A 21,068-nucleotide genomic window follows, 5' to 3' on the forward strand; every position below is an offset into this window, starting at 1 on the left:
TTATTTCTAGGTTGTAGCTCTCCCTCATCAATTTCCATCTATTATTCCTTGTTTGGCCTTCAGGTGCTTTGGAAAATAGCTTCATCCCTTCCTCTTCATGTCTCCCCTGGTCCTTCTCTTCACTAAACTAGCCATGCCCTGTTCCTGTAACCGCTCTTCATATGTTTTAGTCTCCAGTCCCCTAATCATCCTGGTTGATCTTCTCTGCACTTTTTCTAGAGTCTCAACATCTTTTTTTATAGTGCGGTGACCAAAACTCTAGGTGTGGTCTAACTAAGGCTTTATAGAATGACCAAACTCTAGGTGTTGTCTAACTAAGGCTTTGTAGGGTGGCATGATCTTGATTATATTCCTCTGTTAATGCAATTTAGAATTGTGTTGGCTTTATTGGCTGCCTTTGCATACTACTGGCTCATATTTAGCTGGTTGTCCAGTAAGACTCCATAATCCAATGCTATTAAGCCTGGTTTCACCCAGTTTATATGTGTACTTATAAACTGTATAAGCAATTTAACAGAAAAACAGAATAATAGAGTTGAAAAGGACCTTGGAGATCTTCTAGTCCAACCCCCTGCTTAGGCAGGAAACCCTACACCACTTCGGACAAATGGTTATCCAATCGATTCTTAAAAATTTCCTGTGCTGCAGCATTTACAACTTCTAGAGGCAAGTTGTTCCACCGATTAATTGTTCTAACCATCAGAATATTTCTACTTAGTTCTAAGCTGCTTCTCTCCTTGATTAGTTTCCACCCATTGCTTCTTGTCCTGCTTTCATGTGCTTTGGAGAATAGCTTGACTCCATCTTCTTTGTGGCAGTCTAGATGAGAACATTGCTACTATGTCACCCCTATTCCTTCTTTAAACCAAATTAGACCAGTAGTGGGTTTCACTTACCTTCACTACAGTTTTGGAACTATGAACATTCATGTTCAGCATTTCTATGCATGCTCAGATCTTCCGTAATGATGGGTGAATGGTAATTCCTGCCACTGCCACTACTGGTTTGCCCAAAATGGGGCGAACCGATAGCAACCAACTACTAAACTAGACCTACCCAGCTCCTGCAACTGTTCTTCATATGTTTTAGCCTCTAGTCCCCTAATCATCTTTGTTGCTCTTCCCTGCACTTTTTCTAGAGTCTCCACATCTTTTTTTACCTCCTGGCAATCAAAACTGGATGCAGTGTTCCAAGTGTAGCCTTACCAAGTCCTAATAAAGTGAAGTTAACACTTTAAGTGATCTTGTGAAGTGTTAGTGCCATTCTGTTTAAAGTTCGGAACGATTCCTGATAAAAGTTGGATTGAACAACTGGGGTTCTTGAAATGAATGAGACTCAGACAAGGAGTAGAAGATGGTTCCGTTTATTCAGCTCTCTCGAAGTGACTTCAGCAAGGAACGCATCTGAGCTGTCAGTGTCAGAACAGCCCTTTTTATACGTTTAAGGCTCACGCCTAAAAGAAACGGCCGTGCGTCTTAGCCAATCAGACGCGGCCAAGGTTTATTCATAGTTTAAACAGTATTTACAAGGTCTTTTCTTTTACAGAATTTTACATTGGTTATATACAGACTTAACACCCCTCCCTCATTAGTTGAGTCAAACTGTCAATCAGTGAGCCAAGTGACGTAGTCCTCCAATCGATTGGGCCGGCGTGACGTGCGCTCAGACCTGCGCAGATCATTACCAGCTGGTATGTCTATGGTGGAGGTTGGCTCGTCGTTGTCTCCTGTCCGCGGCTGGGCCCAAGTTGGGGCTCTGGCCTGCGGAGACAAGTATGCTGATGGCGCACCGTGCCCAGAAGAGGAGGAAGGCTCGGCGTCGCTGGAGGATGCATCTGGCCGTGGTAAGTCCTTTTGTAATTCCAAAAGTTCGAGTTGCGAATTAATGTCTGCTTGGGGGGAAGAATTTCCGTTAGCGGCCGGCTCTTCATTTGGTGTTATGCGCCCCCTTAAATGATCGATGTGCCGCCTCCATGTGCGGCCATCTTCCAATTGTACCACATAAGATTTTGGGGCTGTTTGTTGCATTATTTTTCCTTTCAGCCAACTCAACCCCCCATCAAAATTTCTAGCAAAAACAAGTTGCCCTAGGTACATATTTCTTTCAGGTGCTATACATGTTTCATTATTTACATTTTGAGTACAATAACGAGGGTGCAACCTGTCCAGGGGGGACCTTATTTTTCGACCCATTAAAATCTCTGCTGGGCTTTTGTTTGTGATGGAATTTGGGGTGATATGCTGCATTAGTAAAAATTGATCTAATTTGTGTTGTATTTCCCCTGGGCCTGCCCTGCGCAAGGCTTCTTTGGCCACACGTACATAACGTTCTGCAAGGCCATTAACCCATGGCGAGTAAGGGGATGTGAGTGCGTGTCTGACCCCTAAGTTGCTTAAAAAACACTCAAATTGTCTGGCAGTCAATTGTGGCCCGTTATCTGAAACTAGGATGTCTGGGCACCCATGTGTGGCAAACAAATGGTATAATGCCTTAATGGTGGCACAAGTAGTAATGTTTTGCATAGCAATGATTTCCACCCATCTGGAGAACGCGTCTACCACAATTAAAAAGTTTTGAGTTCCAATAGGCCCTGCGAAGTCAATATGAATGCGGGACCATGGCCCAGTGGGTCTTTCCCATTCCAGAGGTGTTGTTTTCGGGGGATTGGGTCGTGACTCCTGGCAAGGGTCACAGTTTGCTACCCATTGCTCAATGTCCCTATCTAAACCTGGCCACCACAAGTAACCCCTGGCCAAACCCTTCATTCTGACAATGCCTGGGTGGCCTGCATGCAACATACTTAGTACCTTCTGTTTTAAGGTATTGGGAATGACCACCCTGTCACCCCATAACACGCATCCCTTCAAGTAGGATAATTCCAACCTTTTAGATTTAAATTCTGACAGCCCAGTTTCCTCAGAGTCTCCCAACCATCCTTTTTGAATACAATTGATTACTTTTAACAATAGTGAATCCTTCTTAGTGTGCTCAGCCACCTCTTTGGCAGTGGTCAGGCAGTTTTCCTCAAGGTCAATTAGTAAAACATCCTCTGTGGGGGTTGGATCTGAGACTAACTCGGGCATGGGGCATCTACTTAAGCCGTCAGCATGGTTTATTGATTTTCCCCCCTTATGTGTTAGATGGTATTGGTATCCTGACAGGAATAGAGCCCATCTTATTAATCTAGGGGACATGAAGGGAGGAGTTGGTTTATTGGCAGCTAGAAGACCAAGCAGGGGTTTGTGATCTGTTATTAGTTCAAAACTCCTCCCACAGAGATAGTAATGGAATTTCTTAACGCTAGAGACTAGGGCCAATGCCTCTTTGTCTAATTGGCTGTAATTTCTCTCTGCCATGGACAATGTTTTAGAAAAGAAGGCGATGGGGGCCTCTGTATTGTTTGGCATTATGTGAGCTAATACCCCGCCAACCCCATACGCCGAAGCATCGCACGTGAGCCTTATTGGCAAAGTTGAGCTATATTGAACCACTACGCTTTTAGAGGTCAATAACTGTTTTATTTTATGAAAAGCTTCGCGCTCCATTGTGCCCCAGGTCCAGGGAACTCCCTTCTGCAGCAGTCGGTGTAGCGGTTCTGCTGCCGTTGCCTTCTGTTTCAGGAAGACAGAATAAAAATTAAGGAGGCCCAGAAATGCTTGGAGTTCTGTCTTATTATTTGGCTCGGGTGCTTTGGTTATGGCCTCTAATTTATCTGCTGTGGGGTGTATTCCCTCACTGTCTATTCTATAGCCCAGAAATTCTATGCTATTGGCTCCCCACACACATTTGTCTGGTTTTACTTTTAACCCCTTAGCTTGCAGTCTAGCCAACACTTCTCTGATGCGCATGTTTAATTCTGCTTGGTTTTTTCCTGATATAAATATATCGTCAAAATATGGGGAGGTTCCTTTTATACCTGCCAATAATCGTTCCATGAAACTTTGGAAAATACCTGGGGTGGTACTGACCCCGAATTGCAGGCGGGTGCACCTGAAAGCACCCCTATGGGTCACTATGGTCTGGGCCAGGGATGTGGCCTCATCGACCGGAAGCTGTTGGTATGCTTGCGCCAGGTCGATTTTTGAAAATACTCTCCCTTCCCCCAAGGAATGTAGCAATTGTTGGACTACTGGGATCGGGTATGGATGGTGTTGAAGGGCTTTATTGATAGTGGCTTTGTAGTCTGCACAGACCCTTAAGGAGCCATCAGGTTTAACTGGGGTGACTATGGGGGTTTCCCATGGCGCTTGTTCTACAGGGACTAAGATGCCCTGGGCAATCAATTTGTCCAATTGGATGTCTAGTTTAGGCAATAGTGGTAGGGGTACCCTGCGAGGCTTAAGTCTGACTGGGGGTACCTTGGGATCTAGAGAGAAGGAGATAGGGGCCCCATTATAGGTGCCCAAAGTAGGGCTGAAAACCTCAGGAAATTCCTGGATAAAGTTAGGAATATCAGGTTCAGCATTTACATGACAAAGACCCAGTATTTCAATACACAAAGGAGACATCCATGTTAACCCCAGGAGGGAGTGTTTGGCTCCCTCAACCACAATCAGAGGAAGAAAATATTCACAATTTTTAAATTTTACAGGCACATCTACTTTCCCCAAAACAGGTATGATATTACCTTGAAAATCCCTTATTATTAAAGTTGAGTTAACAAAGTCAGTTTTAAGAAAATTTGGCATATACATTTTGAATTTGTCCCAAGGCATAATAGAATGCTTAGAGCCTGTGTCTAATTCTAGGTTACATGGTTTGTTATTTAAAAGTAGCGAGATGATAATCTTGTTCCCTCCTTTAGCAGTTGCGCAATTTACGTAAGTTTGTGCTTTACCTCGTGCGTAGTCACGGTTAGCGGTAGAGTCGTTTCTGCGATTGAAGCCTCTGGAAAATTTGTTGTCTCGCGGTTGTTGTGCCTGGTTGTTGAAACGTTGTTGGCGGGGTGTAGAGAAGGACTCCTCTGGAAGGGGCGCTCTGCAAGCCTCGGCGATGTGCCCGCGTCGATTGCAGCGGCGGCAAATGGCGTCCCTGAAGGGGCAACGCTGTCGTGGGTGATTTCCTCGGCAACCGGGGCATGGGTTGGAGGGACGTTGGTATCTGGGTTGTCTGGCTTGCTCGGATGGCAGCAGGAGACAGGTGTCGTCGTCCGTGGCAGCTGGGCTGAGGTCATCTGTGGTTTCGGCGCGGGAAACAGCAACGGAGATTTTGGAGACGGTCTCCTTCTTTTCGTGTTCCTTGAGTTCTTTGGCGGCCGCGTCAGCTACTTCGGCTGTTTGAGCCAGCTTGATGACTGACTGAAGCGTTGGGTCGTCCTCTGTCAAGATTTTGTTTCGGACCGTCGCATTCTTCATCCCAAAGATCAGAGCGTCTGTGAGGCGAGCTTCTGGGCTGTCAAATTTGCACTTTGACAGTACCGTGCGAAGTCTCGTGGCGAATTGATTGATTGTCTCAGACTCACGCTGGGTCATCCTGGAAAATTGATGTCTGTAGACTACGGCAGGCTTCGTTGGTTTGAAGTGGTTTGCAAGTTTTGCTTGGAGGTCGTCCCACGGAACGGATTTAGCTGGAAGCGGGTCGGTGAGCGTTTGGACGAGGTCAAAAATCTCAGTCCCGCAATAGTTCAAGAAGATCGCCCGCTTCCTGTCGTCTTCAGCTTCTCCCATTCCTGCCGCTTCTAGGAAGATTTCAAATTTCGCCATGTAGGCGTCCCAAGACGACTTCTCGGGGTCGAAGTAGTCGGGAGCCCGGCCGATCTGGAGGTGATTCATGCTTGACTCGTGGATTCTTCGTTCTCTCGTCGCCAGTGAAATGAATGAGACTCAGACAAGGAGTAGAAGATGGTTCCGTTTATTCAGCTCTCTCGAAGTGACTTCAGCAAGGAACGCATCTGAGCTGTCAGTGTCAGAACAGCCCTTTTTATACGTTTAAGGCTCGCGCCTAAAAGAAACGGCCGTGCGTCTTAGCCAATCAGACGCGGCCAAGGTTTATTCATAGTTTAAACAGTATTTACAAGGTCTTTTCTTTTACAGAATTTTACATTGGTTATATACAGACTTAACAGTTCTGTTTCATGAGGATATGAACCGATGCTGCAGGGTCCACCAAGTTCTCAATTCACGCTATGCCAATGGTGTGCTTATTAATGATTAATGGAGCAAACCACAACATGCCAAAACCACCTATCATGATTTATATAGCACAATGCAACATGTTAAGCCAAGTCCAAGCAAACTAAATTTTGGTTTATTGAAAGACATATATCTTCAAATCAGAGTACAGTACCTAGTCAGCTTTAACTGAATCTCACAATTCATTCAACTGTAATCTGACTTCCCTGTTTGCAGAGATTGTGGTTTGTAAGATGACAATTTATGGCTTTGTATAATATGTATGGTCTTCCAGTTGCGGCATAGCCAACTGACCGTATTAATATAGAAGTCATTGTTTTCTGCAGTGTATAAAAACATATGACAATTTCTAACAATATCACAAGTCTCGGTAGATTCTGTGCACCAATTCAAAATCTTTCACAAAAGCAAATTAAAAACTAATGCCTTTTTAATTGATTGTGGGGAAAATAGGTGTACAACTGACATATTTGTCAATGAAGCAGTGGATGTGATGTGCTGGTGCCTGGAGGCTGTTGGGGTCTGGATGGGTGTCAACAGACTCAAACTCAACTGATAAGACGGAGTGGCTGTGTGTTTTGCCTCCCAGGGACAATTCCATCTGTCCGTCCATCACCCTGGGGGGGGAAACATTGACCCCCTCAGAGAGGGTCCGCAACTTGGGCATCCTCCTTGATCCACAGCTCACATTAGAGAAACATCTTTCAGCTGTGGCGAGGGGGGCATTTGCTCAGGTTCACCTGGTGCACCAGTTGCGGCCCTATTTGGACCGGGAGTCACTGCTCACAGTCACTCATGCCCTCATCACCTCGAGGCTCAACTACTGTAACACTCTCTACATGGGGCTACCTTTGAAAAGTGTTTGGAAACTTCAGATCGTGCAGAATGCAGCTGCGAGAGCAATCATGGGCTTCCCCAGGTATGCCCATGTTACACCAACACTCCACAGTCTGCATTGGTTGCCAATCAGTTTCTGGTCACAATTCAAAGTGTTGGTTATGACCTATAAAGCCCTTCATGTCATTGGACCAGAATACATCCGGGACCGCCTTCTGCCGCACGAATCCCAGTGACCGGTTAGGTCCCACAGAGTCAGTCTTCTCCGGGTCCCGTCGACTAAACAATGTCATCTGGCGGGACTCAGGGGAAGAGCCTTCTCTGTGGCAGCCCCGACTCTCTGGAACCAGCTCCCCCCGGAGATCAGAATTGCCCCCACCCTCCTTGCCTTTCGTAAGCTCCTTAAAACCCACCTCTGTCATCAGGCTTGGGGGAACTGAACTACCCTTTTCCCCCTAAGCCTATACAATTTATGCATGGTATGTTTGTGTGTGCATGTTTGGTTTTAAATAAGGGTTTTTAATTATTTTAAACATTACATTTGTTATATGCTGTTTACTACTGTTGTTAGCCGCCCCGAGTCTACAGAGAGGGGCGGCATACAAATCTAACAAATAAATAAATAAATGTTTTAGAAGCTATCTCTTTAAAAAGGTTGAGTGACTTCACATGACAAATCTAACCTGTCTGTTGTTGGGAAGAATATGCTTCTGGGTTCAGTTCCAAGTGGGGAAAAAGACATTGAAAACATGGTGACCACTTGGAAAGATGGTTTAATGGAGGATAACAGGACCACGTGGTCTGAGGTTCTAGGGAAAGTGGGATCACATGCCTGAACATCACATGAAGAAGAGAAGGGGTGAGATGCTGAGAGTGCCTGAGTTTTATACCATCTATTGGGCACCACCTTAAGAGTTTCATGTTCCTGTGTAAAAGATATATACCATCAGTGGTGGGCTCCTATGAGTATGGTCAGGTACGCAGTACCAGTAGAAACATTTTGGTCAGGTACACAGTACCGGTAGCAAAATGATGATTTTTTTTTCTTTTTTCCCCTTCTGGGCTCTGGGTATTTTTTTCCTATCGCAGTAAATGTGGTTGAATGTGTATAATTTTAGAAGAGCTGTGCATGCGTGCATGTGTGTACATAGACTTTATATAGTAGTAGATAATTCAATTCAATTCAATTTATTAGATTTGTATGCCGCCCCTCTCCGAAGACTCGGGGCGGCTCACAACAACAATAAAAACAGTATAACAATGGAACAAATCTAATAATAAAATTACATTAAAAAAACCCAACAATTTAAAAACCATACAACACATACATACCAAACATAAAATATAAGAAAGCCTGGGAGAGATGTCTTAATTCCCCCATGCCTGGCGATATAGGTGGGTCTTGAGTAACTTGCGAAAGACAAGGAGGGTGGGGGCCGTTCTAATCTCCGGGGGGAGTTGATTCCAGAGGGCCGGTGCCGCCACAGAGAAGGCTCTTCCCCTGGGGCCCGCCAAACGACATTGTTTGGTCGACGGGACCCGGAGAAGGCCAACTCTGTGGGACCTTATCAGCCCCTGGGATTCGTGCGGTAGAAGGCGGTTCCGGAGGTATTCTGGTCCAATGCGATGAAGAGCTTTAAAGGACATTACCAACAATTTGAATTGTGACTGGAAACCGATCGGCAGCCAGTGCAGGCCACGTAGTGTTGTAGAAACGTGGGCGAATCTAGGAAACCCCACAATAGCTCTCGCGGCCGCATTCTGCACGACCTGAAGTTTCCAAACACTTTTCAAAGGTAGTCCCATGTAGAGAGCATTGCAGTAATCGAACCTCGAGGTGATAAGGGCATAATCAGGGGTGGGCTACTGCCTGGATGGGGGGGAACGCAGTGGGGTAGCAAAAATGGAGCTCCACCCCAGAACACCCAATTTGCACTGAAAGATGTTGAAACAAAATGCATAAGCCACGGCCACAGTGTGGTAGTAAAACTTTGGTACCCCATCACGGTATACCATTGGCTGTCAGACACCCAGGTGGGAATCTTAGCTAATTCTGTAGGCTTGATCTGTGTCCCAGCGTAGTTTAAGTGCTGGCTGACACAATCGTCCCAGGTTCCATGTGGTGAGTTTCTGTTTGCTAGAAGGGTCTGCCAGAGGGGGGTAGATCTTTGTTATGTATATATCGCAATAGCAATGGCACTTAGACTTATATATCACTTCACAGTGCTTTACAGCTCTCTCTAGGCAGTTTACAGAGTCAGCCTATTGCCTCCAACAATCTGAATCCAAACTTGAGCCTGGTGAGATTAGAACTGTCTAACTACTAGTGACCAGCAATCAACGGATGTAGCCTGCAATACTGCATTCTAACCACTGCACCACCGCAGCTCTATACAAATATATATACAAATTTGTCCGAGTTTGTTGCATAAATCAAATCCAGAAGCACACACAAATAACTGATTCAGATGGATTCATTAACTTCTTTATATACATAGATATAATGCTCAAAAATAATAATAAAGGGAACACTCAAAGAACACATCCTAGATCTGAATGAATGAAATATTCTCATTGAATACTTTGTTCTGTACAAAGTTGAATGTGCACAACAGCGTGTGAAATTGATTGTCCATCAGTGTTGCTTCCTAAGTGGACAGTTTGATTTCACAGAGGTTTGATTTACTTGGAGTTATATTGTGTTGTTTAAGTGTCCCTTTTATTTTTTTTAGCAGTGTTTATGTATGTATATATGGGGGGGGGGGTGTATATAACATTTTATATATTTATATAAATTAATTAAATATTTAAATATTTAAATTCAGCAAAATCATGTGACATATATATATGTGTGTGTATGTGTGTGTCACATGTTTTTCCTTAATTTAAATATTTAAATATTTAATTTATTTATATAGATATATAAAATTTAATACACACACACACAGAGGTGTGTGTGTGTATATATATAACGTATATAATTACTAGACAAAAAAATCACGCACACACATATACACAATACAGTGTTCCCTCACTTTCCGCGGGGGATGCGTTCTGAGACCGCCCACGAAAGTCGAATTTTCGCGAAGTAGAGATGCGGAAGTAAATACACTGTTTTTTGGCTATGAACAGTATCACAAGTCATCCCTTAAGATTTTAAACCCCCTAAATTGCAATTTCCCATTCCCTTAGCAACCATTTAGATTATTACTCACCATGTTTATTTATTAAAGTTTATTAAAAAAAATATTTATTAACGGCGGACAAATGTTTAGCGATGACATATGATGTCATTGGGCGAGAAAAACTGTGGCACAGGGGGGGGGGAACTGCGAAGTATTTTTTAATTAATATTTTTGAAAACCTGTGGTATAGACTTTTTTCAAAGTTCGAACCCGCAAAAATCGAGGGAACACTGTACCACAAGTAGTTCTGTCAAGTAAACACAAGTCAGGAGAGAGCAGTTAGTTTCATTTCCAAGTTCACAGCAGACAGAATACAGAGTAGTTTTGTTTTCTTGCACAGACTCAGATCTGTTTAAGCTCCCATTGGCTGACTTAGTTGGTGCCTGTTCATTGGCTGACCTTGTTACTATGACACTCCCAGTCATGAATATTCTAACAAAATTTATTGCAAGGTTACGTGCTCTACAAAAATCTGAGCTACTAACGGTTAAGGGAAATGCATGGGAATTAAGTAGTCATTCAAGGTGGACTGGACTTAGATCTCATAGCCTCATGACTTATGATATCTTTGACATCTTTGATCCTTCCCCACGCTTAAAGAAAAGAAAAACATCTCAGGTTGCTTAGTAAATAAGGAATAAACATACTCGGACTAACCTCCTAGGGGATTGTGCTACTCTGCCTAAATTGGCTTTTGGCCTCTTTCTCCTCATCATTTACTTTGGCCCTTGCTCCTCTGTAATCTTTCTGTATCTCCAAATTTTCGTCAAAATTTTCAGCTTTCAATTTCCAGACATTGGAGGAGGGGCTCAAAAGTTGTAACATGCCTTGGGGATGGTAAAGATATATTGGTTACTTTAATATAATTTAAAGGTTCTTGGTAAGTAACTTGGTAAATATCATAACTTGATAACATTGTTTGTTTCTGTGCATTTGATAATTTAAAGTTCCTTATTCGCTGGAATTTTCCCCCTCCCCCACGTTCTCTTAAATAAACATTACTGCCTTCACTGTGGCCACCATGATTTTATCAGACGGCACAGCTGTGTAAATTTCATTATTTCATTATTTATTCATTCATTCATTCATTCATTCATTCATTCATTCATTTATTAGATTTGTATGCCGCCCCTCTCTGTACACTCGGGGCGGCTCACAATACAATAAAACAGTTCATGACAAATCTAATAATTTACAATTTAAAATATTTAAAAAACCCATTATTAAAAAGACATACATACAAACATACCATACATAAATTATATAGGCCCGGGGGAAATATCTCAGTTCCCCCATGCCTGACGACAAAGGTGGGTTTTGAGAAGTTTACGAAAGGCAAGGAGGGTAGGGGCAGTTCTAATCTCTGGGGGGAGCTGGTTCCAGAGAGTTGGGGCCGCCACAGAGAAGGCTCTTCCCCTGGGGCCCGCCAACCGACATTGTTTAGTTGACGGGACCCGGAGAAGGCCCACTCTGTGGGACCTAATTGGTCGCTGGGATTCGTGCAGCAGAAGGCGGTCTCGGAGATATTCTGGTCCGATGCCATGAAGGGCTTTAATCAATCTATCTATCTATCTATCTATCTATCTATCTATCTATCTATCTATCTATCTATCTATCTATCGTTAGTATTATCTATATCTACTCCTACAGTAATAAGTACAGGTAGTACTCATACTGTTGTAGTTGCTGTCGTCCTTTTTACAAGTCCTACACACTGCTATTGTTACTCCCGATAGTAGCTACAAAGAGTTAGCCATCTCTGCCCCAGGGCATTGTAATCATCATAAATAAAAGTCTGTTTTCCAGGATCTGAATTTTGTCAGCTGTGTTACTATCTTAAAAACTCTAGTGACTCACTTAATAAACATGGCAAGAAAAGTAAAAAATATATATATAGCGGAAAACTTACCTTAAAAACTGTCTTGCTCAACAACTAATATTTTGGGCTCGACGGTGGTCATAAATCAAGGAATACCCGTACTTAGGAATTGATGTTCTATGACCCTGCTAACTGTCCTGGGTTTGTTTATTCATTTACAGTATTTACTTTTTAATATTAAAAAAAAAAAACTTGGGCAGGATTTTTTTTTTTTTAAAGGAAAACCAAGTGAAGATGGCATCTGACAGATGAGTTGGGGTCCAATAGGTGATTTAGGCATAGTTGGGGCAATTTTTATCTCTTTGGTTTCTGCTTTTTTTCCCCACTTAAGTCCAAGTGTGTAAAGGAGCAAAGGATCTGGGATAGATTCTATTGCAACGGGAAAGACTTAGCAGGAATGAATGAAAGCATCATACTCCTGGCTGGCCTCCATTGCTCCCACGGAGCTTGAAACTAGGACCTCTTGGCACCTCTCAACTCCTACCTCAGGACAAGGCCGTGGTCGGCATTGCATCCATCAATCAGACATGGGCAAGGAGATACAAGACATTCCTTAAGCGGCACCCCTGAGTTGGACCCCACAGGAACAAACCGAGGGCATAGTCCAAAGTCTCGTCACGGTTGCTAAGTTGCTAGTTGAAGTGGCCAGGCCGCTAGGGGTGGAAACTTTCTGGAACTTTCTATGATCGTGTTTTAACGATCGTGCTCAGGAACGGTATGGCCACTCCAGCCAGCGGGGGCGGGGGTGGGGGTGGGGTTGTCTCCAAAGTTGGCAACTTTTTAAAGACCTGTGGGACTTCAAATGGCTAGCTGAGGAATGCTGGGCTTTGAAGTCCACAAGTCTTAAAGTTGCCAGGTTTGGAGGCCCTTGGTTTATTGAATATACATAGTAACACAGAAACATAGAAGACTGACGGCAGAAAAAGACCTCATGGTCCATCTAGTCTGCCCTTATACTATTTCCTGTATTTTATCTTACAATGGATATATGTTTATCCCAGGCATGTTTAAATTCAGTTACTGTGGATTTACCAACCACGTCTGCTGGAAGTTTGTTTCAAGCATCTACTACTATTTCAGTAAAATAATATTTTCTCATGTTGCCTTTGATCTTTGCCCCAACTAACTTCAGATTGTGTTCCCTTGTTCTTGTGTTCACTTTCCTATTAAAAACACTTCCCTCCTGGACCTTATTTAACCCTTTAACATATTTAAATGTTTCAATCATGTCCCCCCTTTTCCTTCTGTCCTCCAGACTATACAGATTGAGTTCATTAAGTCTTTCCTAATATGTTTTATGCTTAAGACCTTCCACCATTCTGCTCAAAAAAAAAAGGGAACACTTAAACAACACAATATAACTCCAAGTAAATCAAACTTCTGTGAAACCAAACTGTCCACTTAGGAAGCAACACTGATTGACAATCAGCAACACTGATTGACAATCAGCAACACTGATTGACATTGATCACTGATTGACAATTTCACAAGCTGTTGCGCACATTCAGCTTTGTACAGAACAAAGTATTCAATGAGAATATTTGAGTGTTCCCTTTATTTTTTTGAGCATTATACATACAGCTGAAATCATGGCTTGCAAACCAGCGGGGCCAGGTTTCTACAGGTAATCCTTGACTTATGACTGCAACTGAGCCCAAAGTTTGAGACATTGGTTAAATCTTCAAAATTGGCAACTTTTAAAGCCTGGGACTTCAAATCCCAGCATGGCTAGCTGGGGAATTCTGGGAGTGGAAGTCTATAAGTCTTAAAGTAGTCAGGCTTATTGGCTGTAAAGCTGAAATCATGACTTGCAAAAAAGTGGGCCCAGATTTCTACAGGTGGTCGGCTTACGACTGCAACTGAGCCTAATAATGATGTCACTAAGTGAGACATTGGTTAAGTGACCTTTGCCCCATTTCCCCCCACTTTCTTGCCACAGTGGTTCAGAGAATTTATTTATTTATTGAATTGGACTTCTAAATCCTAGAGAAGGATTTAGGGGTAGTGATTTCTGACAGTCTCAAAATGGGTGAGCAGTGTGGTCGGGCGGTAGGAAAAGCAAGTAGGATGCTTGGCTGCATAGCTAGAGGTATAACAAGCAGGAAGAGGGAGATTGTGATCCCGCTATATAGAGCGTTGGTGAGACCACATTTGGAATCCTATGTTCAGTTCTGGAGACCTCACCCACAAAAGGATTTTGACAAAACTGAACGGGTCCAAAGACGGGCTACAAGAACGGTGGAAGGTCTTAAGCATAAAACGTATCAGGAAAGACTTCATGAACTCAATCTGTATAGTCTGGAGGACAGAAGGAAAAGGGGGGACATGATCGAAACATTTAAATATATTAAAGGGTTGAATAAGGTTCAGGAGGGAAGTGTTTTTAATAGGAAAGTGAACACAAGAACAAAGGGACACAATCTGAAGTAAGTTGGGGAAAAGATCAAAAGCAACAGATGTGGTTGGTAAATCCACAGTAACTGAATTTAAACATGCCTGGGCCAAACATATACCCATCCTAAGATAAAAATACAGGAAATAGTATAAGAGCAGAATAGATGGACCATGAGGTCTTTTTCTGCCATCAGTCTTCTATGTTTCTATGCCACCCAATCCCATAGGACTCAGGGCAGCTTACAATAACAATATAAATAAAACAGAAATAAAAAGAAGTTGAATATACTATCTAAAACTCTAAAACCTTGATTTAAAAAACCATAATTAAACAATTAAGACAACCTGCATGCATGCCATTCATATGATTTGTCCATAATAGATGTTAGTTCATGGCCCCCAGGCCTGCTGGCAAAGCCAGGTATTTGTAGCCTTACGGAAGACCAGAAAGGTGGGAGCAGTACGAACATCAGGGGGGAGTTGATTCCATAGGGCCAGGGCAGTAACAGAGAAGCCATGGTCCTGCCAACCTATGTTGCTTGATCAACAGGACCTAGAAAAGGCCAACTCTGTGTGCTCTTATTGGTCTCTGGGAGCTATGTGGCAAGAGGCGGCCCCGTAAATAGTCTGGCCCTGAGCCATGTAAGGCTTTACAGGTAATAACCAACACCTTGAATTATGTCCAGAGACTAATAGGAAGCCAGTGCAGCTTGCGGAGTGTAGGTGTTATATGGGTTTACCAAGGTATACCCATGACATCTCACGCAGCTGTATTCTTTTCCCCATTTTACCCCACTTTCTCGCCATAGTGGTTCAGTAAATCCTTGCAGTTTATTTCTTAATTTTTATTTATTTATTTTGTCCAATACACAATGAGGGTTTTAGTGGGTATATATCTATATACACATAGTAAAATACATGATTAAAGTTATAGAGTAGATACTCATAGTAAAATATATCTAAGAAATAATAGAAAAGAAGGTATAGTAACAGAACATATCAATGAAAGAATAGAAGAGATATAGGAATAGAAGAAAGGTTAGAAGATATAGGAGAGCAATAGGACAGGGGATGGAAGGCACTCTAGTGCACTTGTACTCGCCCCTTACTGACCTCTTAGGAATCTGGATAGGTCAACCATGGATAATCTAAGGGTAAAGTGTTGGGGGTTTGGGGATGACACTATGGAGTCCGGTAATGAGTTCCATGCTTCGACAACTCGGTTACTGAAGTCATATTTTTTACAGTCAAGTTTGGAGCGGTTAATATTAAGTTTAAATCTGTTGTGTGTTCTTGTGTTGTTATGGTTGAAGCTGAAGTAGTCACCGACAGGCAGGACGTTGCAGCATATGATCTTATGGGCAATACTTAGATCTTGTTTAAGGCGTATTAGTTCTAAACTTTCTAGGCCCAGGATTGAAAGTCTAGTCTCGTAGGGTATTCTATTTCGAGTGGAGGAGTGAAGGGCTCTTCTGGTGAAGTATCTTTGGACAGTTGATTAAGTTAATAACCCCATTCTTAAATGAATCAGGTTTTCCCATTCACTCGGCTTGTCAGAAGGTCATAGGAGATGATCACATGACCTTGGGGACCCTTTCCAAGGCCGTAAGTGTGAAAAATGGCTGTTGGTCACTTTTTCCAGCACCATCTTTGAACGGTCTATGTTCAAGGACTAGCTGCATAGGCCAAACTCCTATTATGACTCAATATGATACCTGAACCATCTATCTGGGTGCTCTATCTTGAACGGTTGAGCAAACTGAAGTCTCGTCTGGGGAAAAACCCTGGTGATTATATCGGATGGGTTCACAGGTGACTTTAGGCTATGGCTTGTTGACTGAAGTGCAGTGGCTGAGTCTACAGACAACATGAAATCGCACTTCAGTTGACAAATGTGCTTAAGTTCACCTCAAGTCAACCCAAGCCCTTTGCATTGTGGCATAATGTATTCTCCAAATGCAATTCATGGCAGCAAGCTAAGCAGTGGTGGATTGTGGATTATTTTATTTATTTGTTTGTTTGTTTATTGGATTTGCTGGCTGGGGAATTCGGGGAGTTGAAGTCCAAATATCTTCAATTTGTCAAGGTTGGGAAACACTGGTCTAGAAGACCTCCAAGGTCCCTTCCAAACATAAGTTGTATTCATTTAACTTCCATACCGTTCTGTGTGTACTGGCTTCGCTCGCATGCACCCCTTAAACGCATGCATGCTCCCTTCTGTGCATATGCTTTGCACGCACAGCTTGCATGTTTGCATGCAACTTGCACACATGCGTGCTGCTTCAAAACATGCAAAAATAGGACAGCAGGTTTGCGCTACCAGCTTGCCCGAACACAGTCTGAACCAACACAATACCACCTATGTTTCCATCCCTATGCTTCTTGATTCTATCCTCCCTTAAACCAAGCTTTTGATTCCTCCAACTACCCCATTCCAAATAATGGTTTATTCTGGCTTGCCCAAGTTGTGCTGATAACCAATCATGGTCAAGCAGTAATCACTTAGAATAAGTCAACTCCAGTCAAGTCCTAAAGCACCAGATTAAGATGACTCGATAGTTCATATCTGAACTTTATTAATTTATCCAAAGTCTAATCATCGAGCTGGCCTTCTGGCTCAAAGTTCAGATAACTCATTCCTCTCCAATTTATGAATGAATATAGTGTTTTACAGAAGTCCTTGCTTGTCAGAAGGTCGTAAAAGTGGATCACAAGACCCTGGGACACTGCGATCATTATAAATCTAACTCAGTTGTCCAGTGTCTGAATTTTGAACATGACCACAAGAATCCTACAGGGTGAACAAGGGCTGTAGCTCACTTTTTTCAGATGCTGTTCCTATACTACCTGTTTATGTGCCTGTACAAACCAGGAATGGGTTCTGGTTTTCTTCACTGTCGGTTTGCTCAGTGACATTCCGCATAGATGGCGATGTGCTTTGCATGCACGCAGTGCTAAAACTATTGCTAGAAGTGCCAGGTGAGATAGGTGAGTTGTTAGGTGAGTTTTGCCTCGCTTCTTGACACCATTATAGTTATAGTTATAGTTTATTAGATTTGTATGCTGCCTCTCTCCGAAGACTCGGGGCAGCTCACAACATAATAGTAATACAGTACATTACAAATCTAATAGTAAAAGTTAAATCAGTTTAAAAACATTAATGCATATTAAAATCCCTAACTATACAATCATACACATTCAACCTAATCCATCATACAGTGAGGCCGAAAACATAATAAAAAAGGGGGGAGAAGGTGGTAATTATCCCCACGCTTGGTGACAAAGATGGTCTTCAACATTTTATGGAAAGCGAGGAGGGTGGGGGCTATTCGAATCTCTGGAGGGAGTTGATTCCAGAGGGCTGAGGCCGCCACAGAGAAGGCTCTTCCCCTGGGTCCTGCCAGATGACATTGTTTGGTCGATGGGACCCGGAGAAGGCCAACTCTGTGGGACCTAACCGTTCGCTGGGATTCGTGTAGCAGAAGGCGGTCTCGGAGATATTCTGGTCCGATGCCATGTAGGGCTTTATAGGTCATAACCAACACTTTGAATTGTGACCGGAAACTGATCGGCAGCCAATGCAGGCCACGGAGTGTTAGCGAAGCGTGGGCAAATCTTGGAAGCCCCACGATAGCTCTCGCGGCCGCGTTTTGCACGATCTGAAGTTTCCGAACACTTTTCAAAGGTAGCCCCACGTAGAGAGCATTGTAGTAGTCGAACCTCGAGGTGATGAGGGCATGAGTGACTGTGAGCAGTGACTCCCGGTCCAAATAGGGCTGCAACTCGTGCACCAGGCGAACCTGGGCAAACGCCCTCCTCGCCACAACTGAAAGATGGTTCTCTAATGTGAGCTGTGGATTGAGGAGGACGCCCAAGTTGTGAACCCTCTCTGAGGAGGGTCAGTAATCCCCCCCCAGGGTAATGGATGGACAGATGGAATTGTCCTTGGGAGGCAAGACCCACAGCCACTCCGTCTTGTCAGGGTTGAGTTTGAGCCTGTTGACGCCCATCCAGACCCTCACAGCCTCCGGGCACCGGCACATCACTTCCACTGCTTCACCGACTGGACATTCCACCCATTGCTTCTTCTTCGGCCTTCAGATGCTTTGGAGAAAGAATTTGTCTCCGTCTTCTTTGTGGCAGCCCTTGAGATATTGGAATTTATTAATGAAACATGCCCAGAGGCCAAAATAATATATAAATCAAAAGAAGGAGGTTGAGAGAGCCACAAACCCTCCGAGGAATGTGCAGGCTTAACAAAAAAAGAAAGAAAGAAACCATCCTTGGCAATTTCTTAATAAATGAAAAAAAAGTTGGGAGATAACACAGATCTTGGAAATTCCACCGAGGAAGCAGTCAGTATCTGATACGGATTCTCAGCTGATCGGGTTGGCTGACGCCCAGTTCCCAGTAAACAGGATCTGCTGGAGAGCAAAACAGCATATTTTTCTATTCCCTTGCCATTTTTCCAAAGAAAGTGAGGAGAGCTCCTCCTGGGTTGTTTTTCCCCCCCGGTAGCACTCGCATACCTCTTTCAATAAGATAAGCGGTTAAACAAACTTGACCAGGGAATACTTCACCCTTGCATATCCCCAAATGTTTTTGTGAGCCCTATTTATAGATGTGTATGTGTGTTTGTACCAGAGGTGGGTTCCTCCCAGTTCCTGTAGAACTCATAGTAACTTGGCGGCCTGAGTCGCTAGAACCAGCAGCGCCCAGGCCTGCCACACCCTTGAACTGGTCCTTTCGGTGGCGCCATAGGTGCTACCCAGGGGTGGGCTGTTGCCCGGACAAGGCAGAAAGCAGTAGGGTAGCAAGAATGGAGCTCTACTCCAGAGCACCCAATTTGCACTGAAAGATGTTGAAAGAAAATGCAGGGCGTCCTGTATAAGCCACGCCCACAGTGTGGTAGTAAAAATTTTGGTAGCCCCTCACTGGTGCTACCATCTTTTTTTTTTTTGCTTCTGTGCATGCGCAGCTTTGTTTTAGCACTTTGTGCACCCTGAGTGTAGGAAGTGACAGTGAAGGAAACCAGAACCCCTGGTTTGTATATACACGCATAATAAATAATAATAATAATAATAATAATAATTATTATTATTATTATTATTATTATTATTATTTATTAGATTTGTATGCTGCCCCTCTCTGAGGACTCATAGGACAGGCAGTATATGAACAGTACCTGAAAAAATGACATATGGCTGTTGTTCACCCTTAAGACCCCAGTAGCATTCTTGTGATCCTGTGATCAAAATTCAGACACTTGGCAACTGGCTCAAATTTATGACAATCGCAGTGTCCTAGGGTCTTGTGATCCCCTTTTGCAATCTTCTGACAAGCAAAGTAAGGGGCGAGCATGAGTACACCAGCTTGCCTTCTGTCCCCTGTCCTAATGTTTCTCTCTCTCTCTCTCTCTCTGTTTATAAACATTGTTATATCTTTGTATACTACCAATAAGTAGACAAAACAAATAAATAGGGGAGGAACGGGCGGGATTAAATGGCCGCGATAGCACGGAGGTCCCCCTCTCCATTGGGGCCTCCCGAATCCCCAAGCTTCAGGGGTTCTGGTTCTTTTGAACCAGACCCGATCCTCCCTGAAGGGGAGGTGATGCAGGGGATGCTACCAGAGGTCTGGTTTGGGGTCGGCATACCCCACCAGATGTACCAGCCCAGTCTTGCACTGGCAGTGGTGCGAAGCCGGCCAGGTAGCTTTGCCTGAATCGGCACCAGCCGCGGAGACGACGCAACACAGGGATTGAAGCCAAGCGGTAACACCTGGGACAAAACAAATAAATGAATAAAATAAATAAATAAATATTTTATTATTTATTTATTTATTTATTGGAGTTATATGCTGTCCCGCTCCGTACACATACAGATAAATAGTCAAGGGAGAAGCTTGATTCACTTCACAGCCGTGTTACTAACTTAACAACTGCAGTGATTCCCTTAACAATGGAGCAAAATGGAGCAAACTCCACTAAGTGAAATGTTTCACTTAGTTAGATAAATGTTGGGCTCAATAGTGGTCATCACTTGACTATCCCCTATACTTCTCAAGTCATTTCCACCACTGGAACCTGAATTTCCGTTGCTAATACATAGAATTGTGACATATTTTACAATATTCAATGTCACCGTTGGTGAACAAATCATGCGGTCATTAAATAAATCCGACTTCCACCCATTCGCATGCCAAAAGCCAGTTGGTTAAGGTCACAAATGATGATCATATTCCTCCAGGATGCTGCAACTGTCAGACATACATGCCAGTTGCCAAGTGTCTGAATTTTGATCATGTGACCATGGAGATATAGTTTTAAGTATGAGGACCAGTTGTAAGTCAGTGTCATAACTTTGAACAGTCACTAAACAAATGGTTGTAAATCAAGGACTACTTTTCTCTATAGGCAGACAGACAAAAGGATGGATGGATGGAAAGATATAGGTAGGTAGGTAGATAGATAGATAGATAGATAGATAGATAGATAGATAGATAGATAGATAGATAGATAGATAGATTATTATTATTATTATTATTATTATTATTATTTATTAGATTTGTATGCCGCCCCTCTCCGTAGACTCGGGGCGGCTCACAACAATAACAAAGACAATGTAAGAACAAATCTAATAA

At 43.2% G+C, this 21,068-nt stretch overlaps 1 protein-coding gene across 1 annotated transcript in view; it reads left to right on the plus strand.

Moving 5' to 3' along the window:
• Window positions 1-1,690: 1,690 nt before the first annotated feature.
• Window positions 1,691-21,068, plus strand: part of PLOD3 (procollagen-lysine,2-oxoglutarate 5-dioxygenase 3) — a 179,230-nt gene continuing 159,852 nt past the window's right edge. The window contains exon 1 of the mRNA XM_070728046.1: window positions 1,691-1,843. Within this exon, the coding sequence (XP_070584147.1) occupies window positions 1,693-1,843 (151 nt within the window). The 5' untranslated portion in view covers window positions 1,691-1,692. The remainder of the gene's footprint in view (window positions 1,844-21,068) is intronic.

Source organism: Erythrolamprus reginae, chromosome Z (assembly GCF_031021105.1).
Source record: "Erythrolamprus reginae isolate rEryReg1 chromosome Z, rEryReg1.hap1, whole genome shotgun sequence".
In the NCBI taxonomy this organism is placed as follows: domain Eukaryota; kingdom Metazoa; phylum Chordata; class Lepidosauria; order Squamata; family Dipsadidae; genus Erythrolamprus; species Erythrolamprus reginae.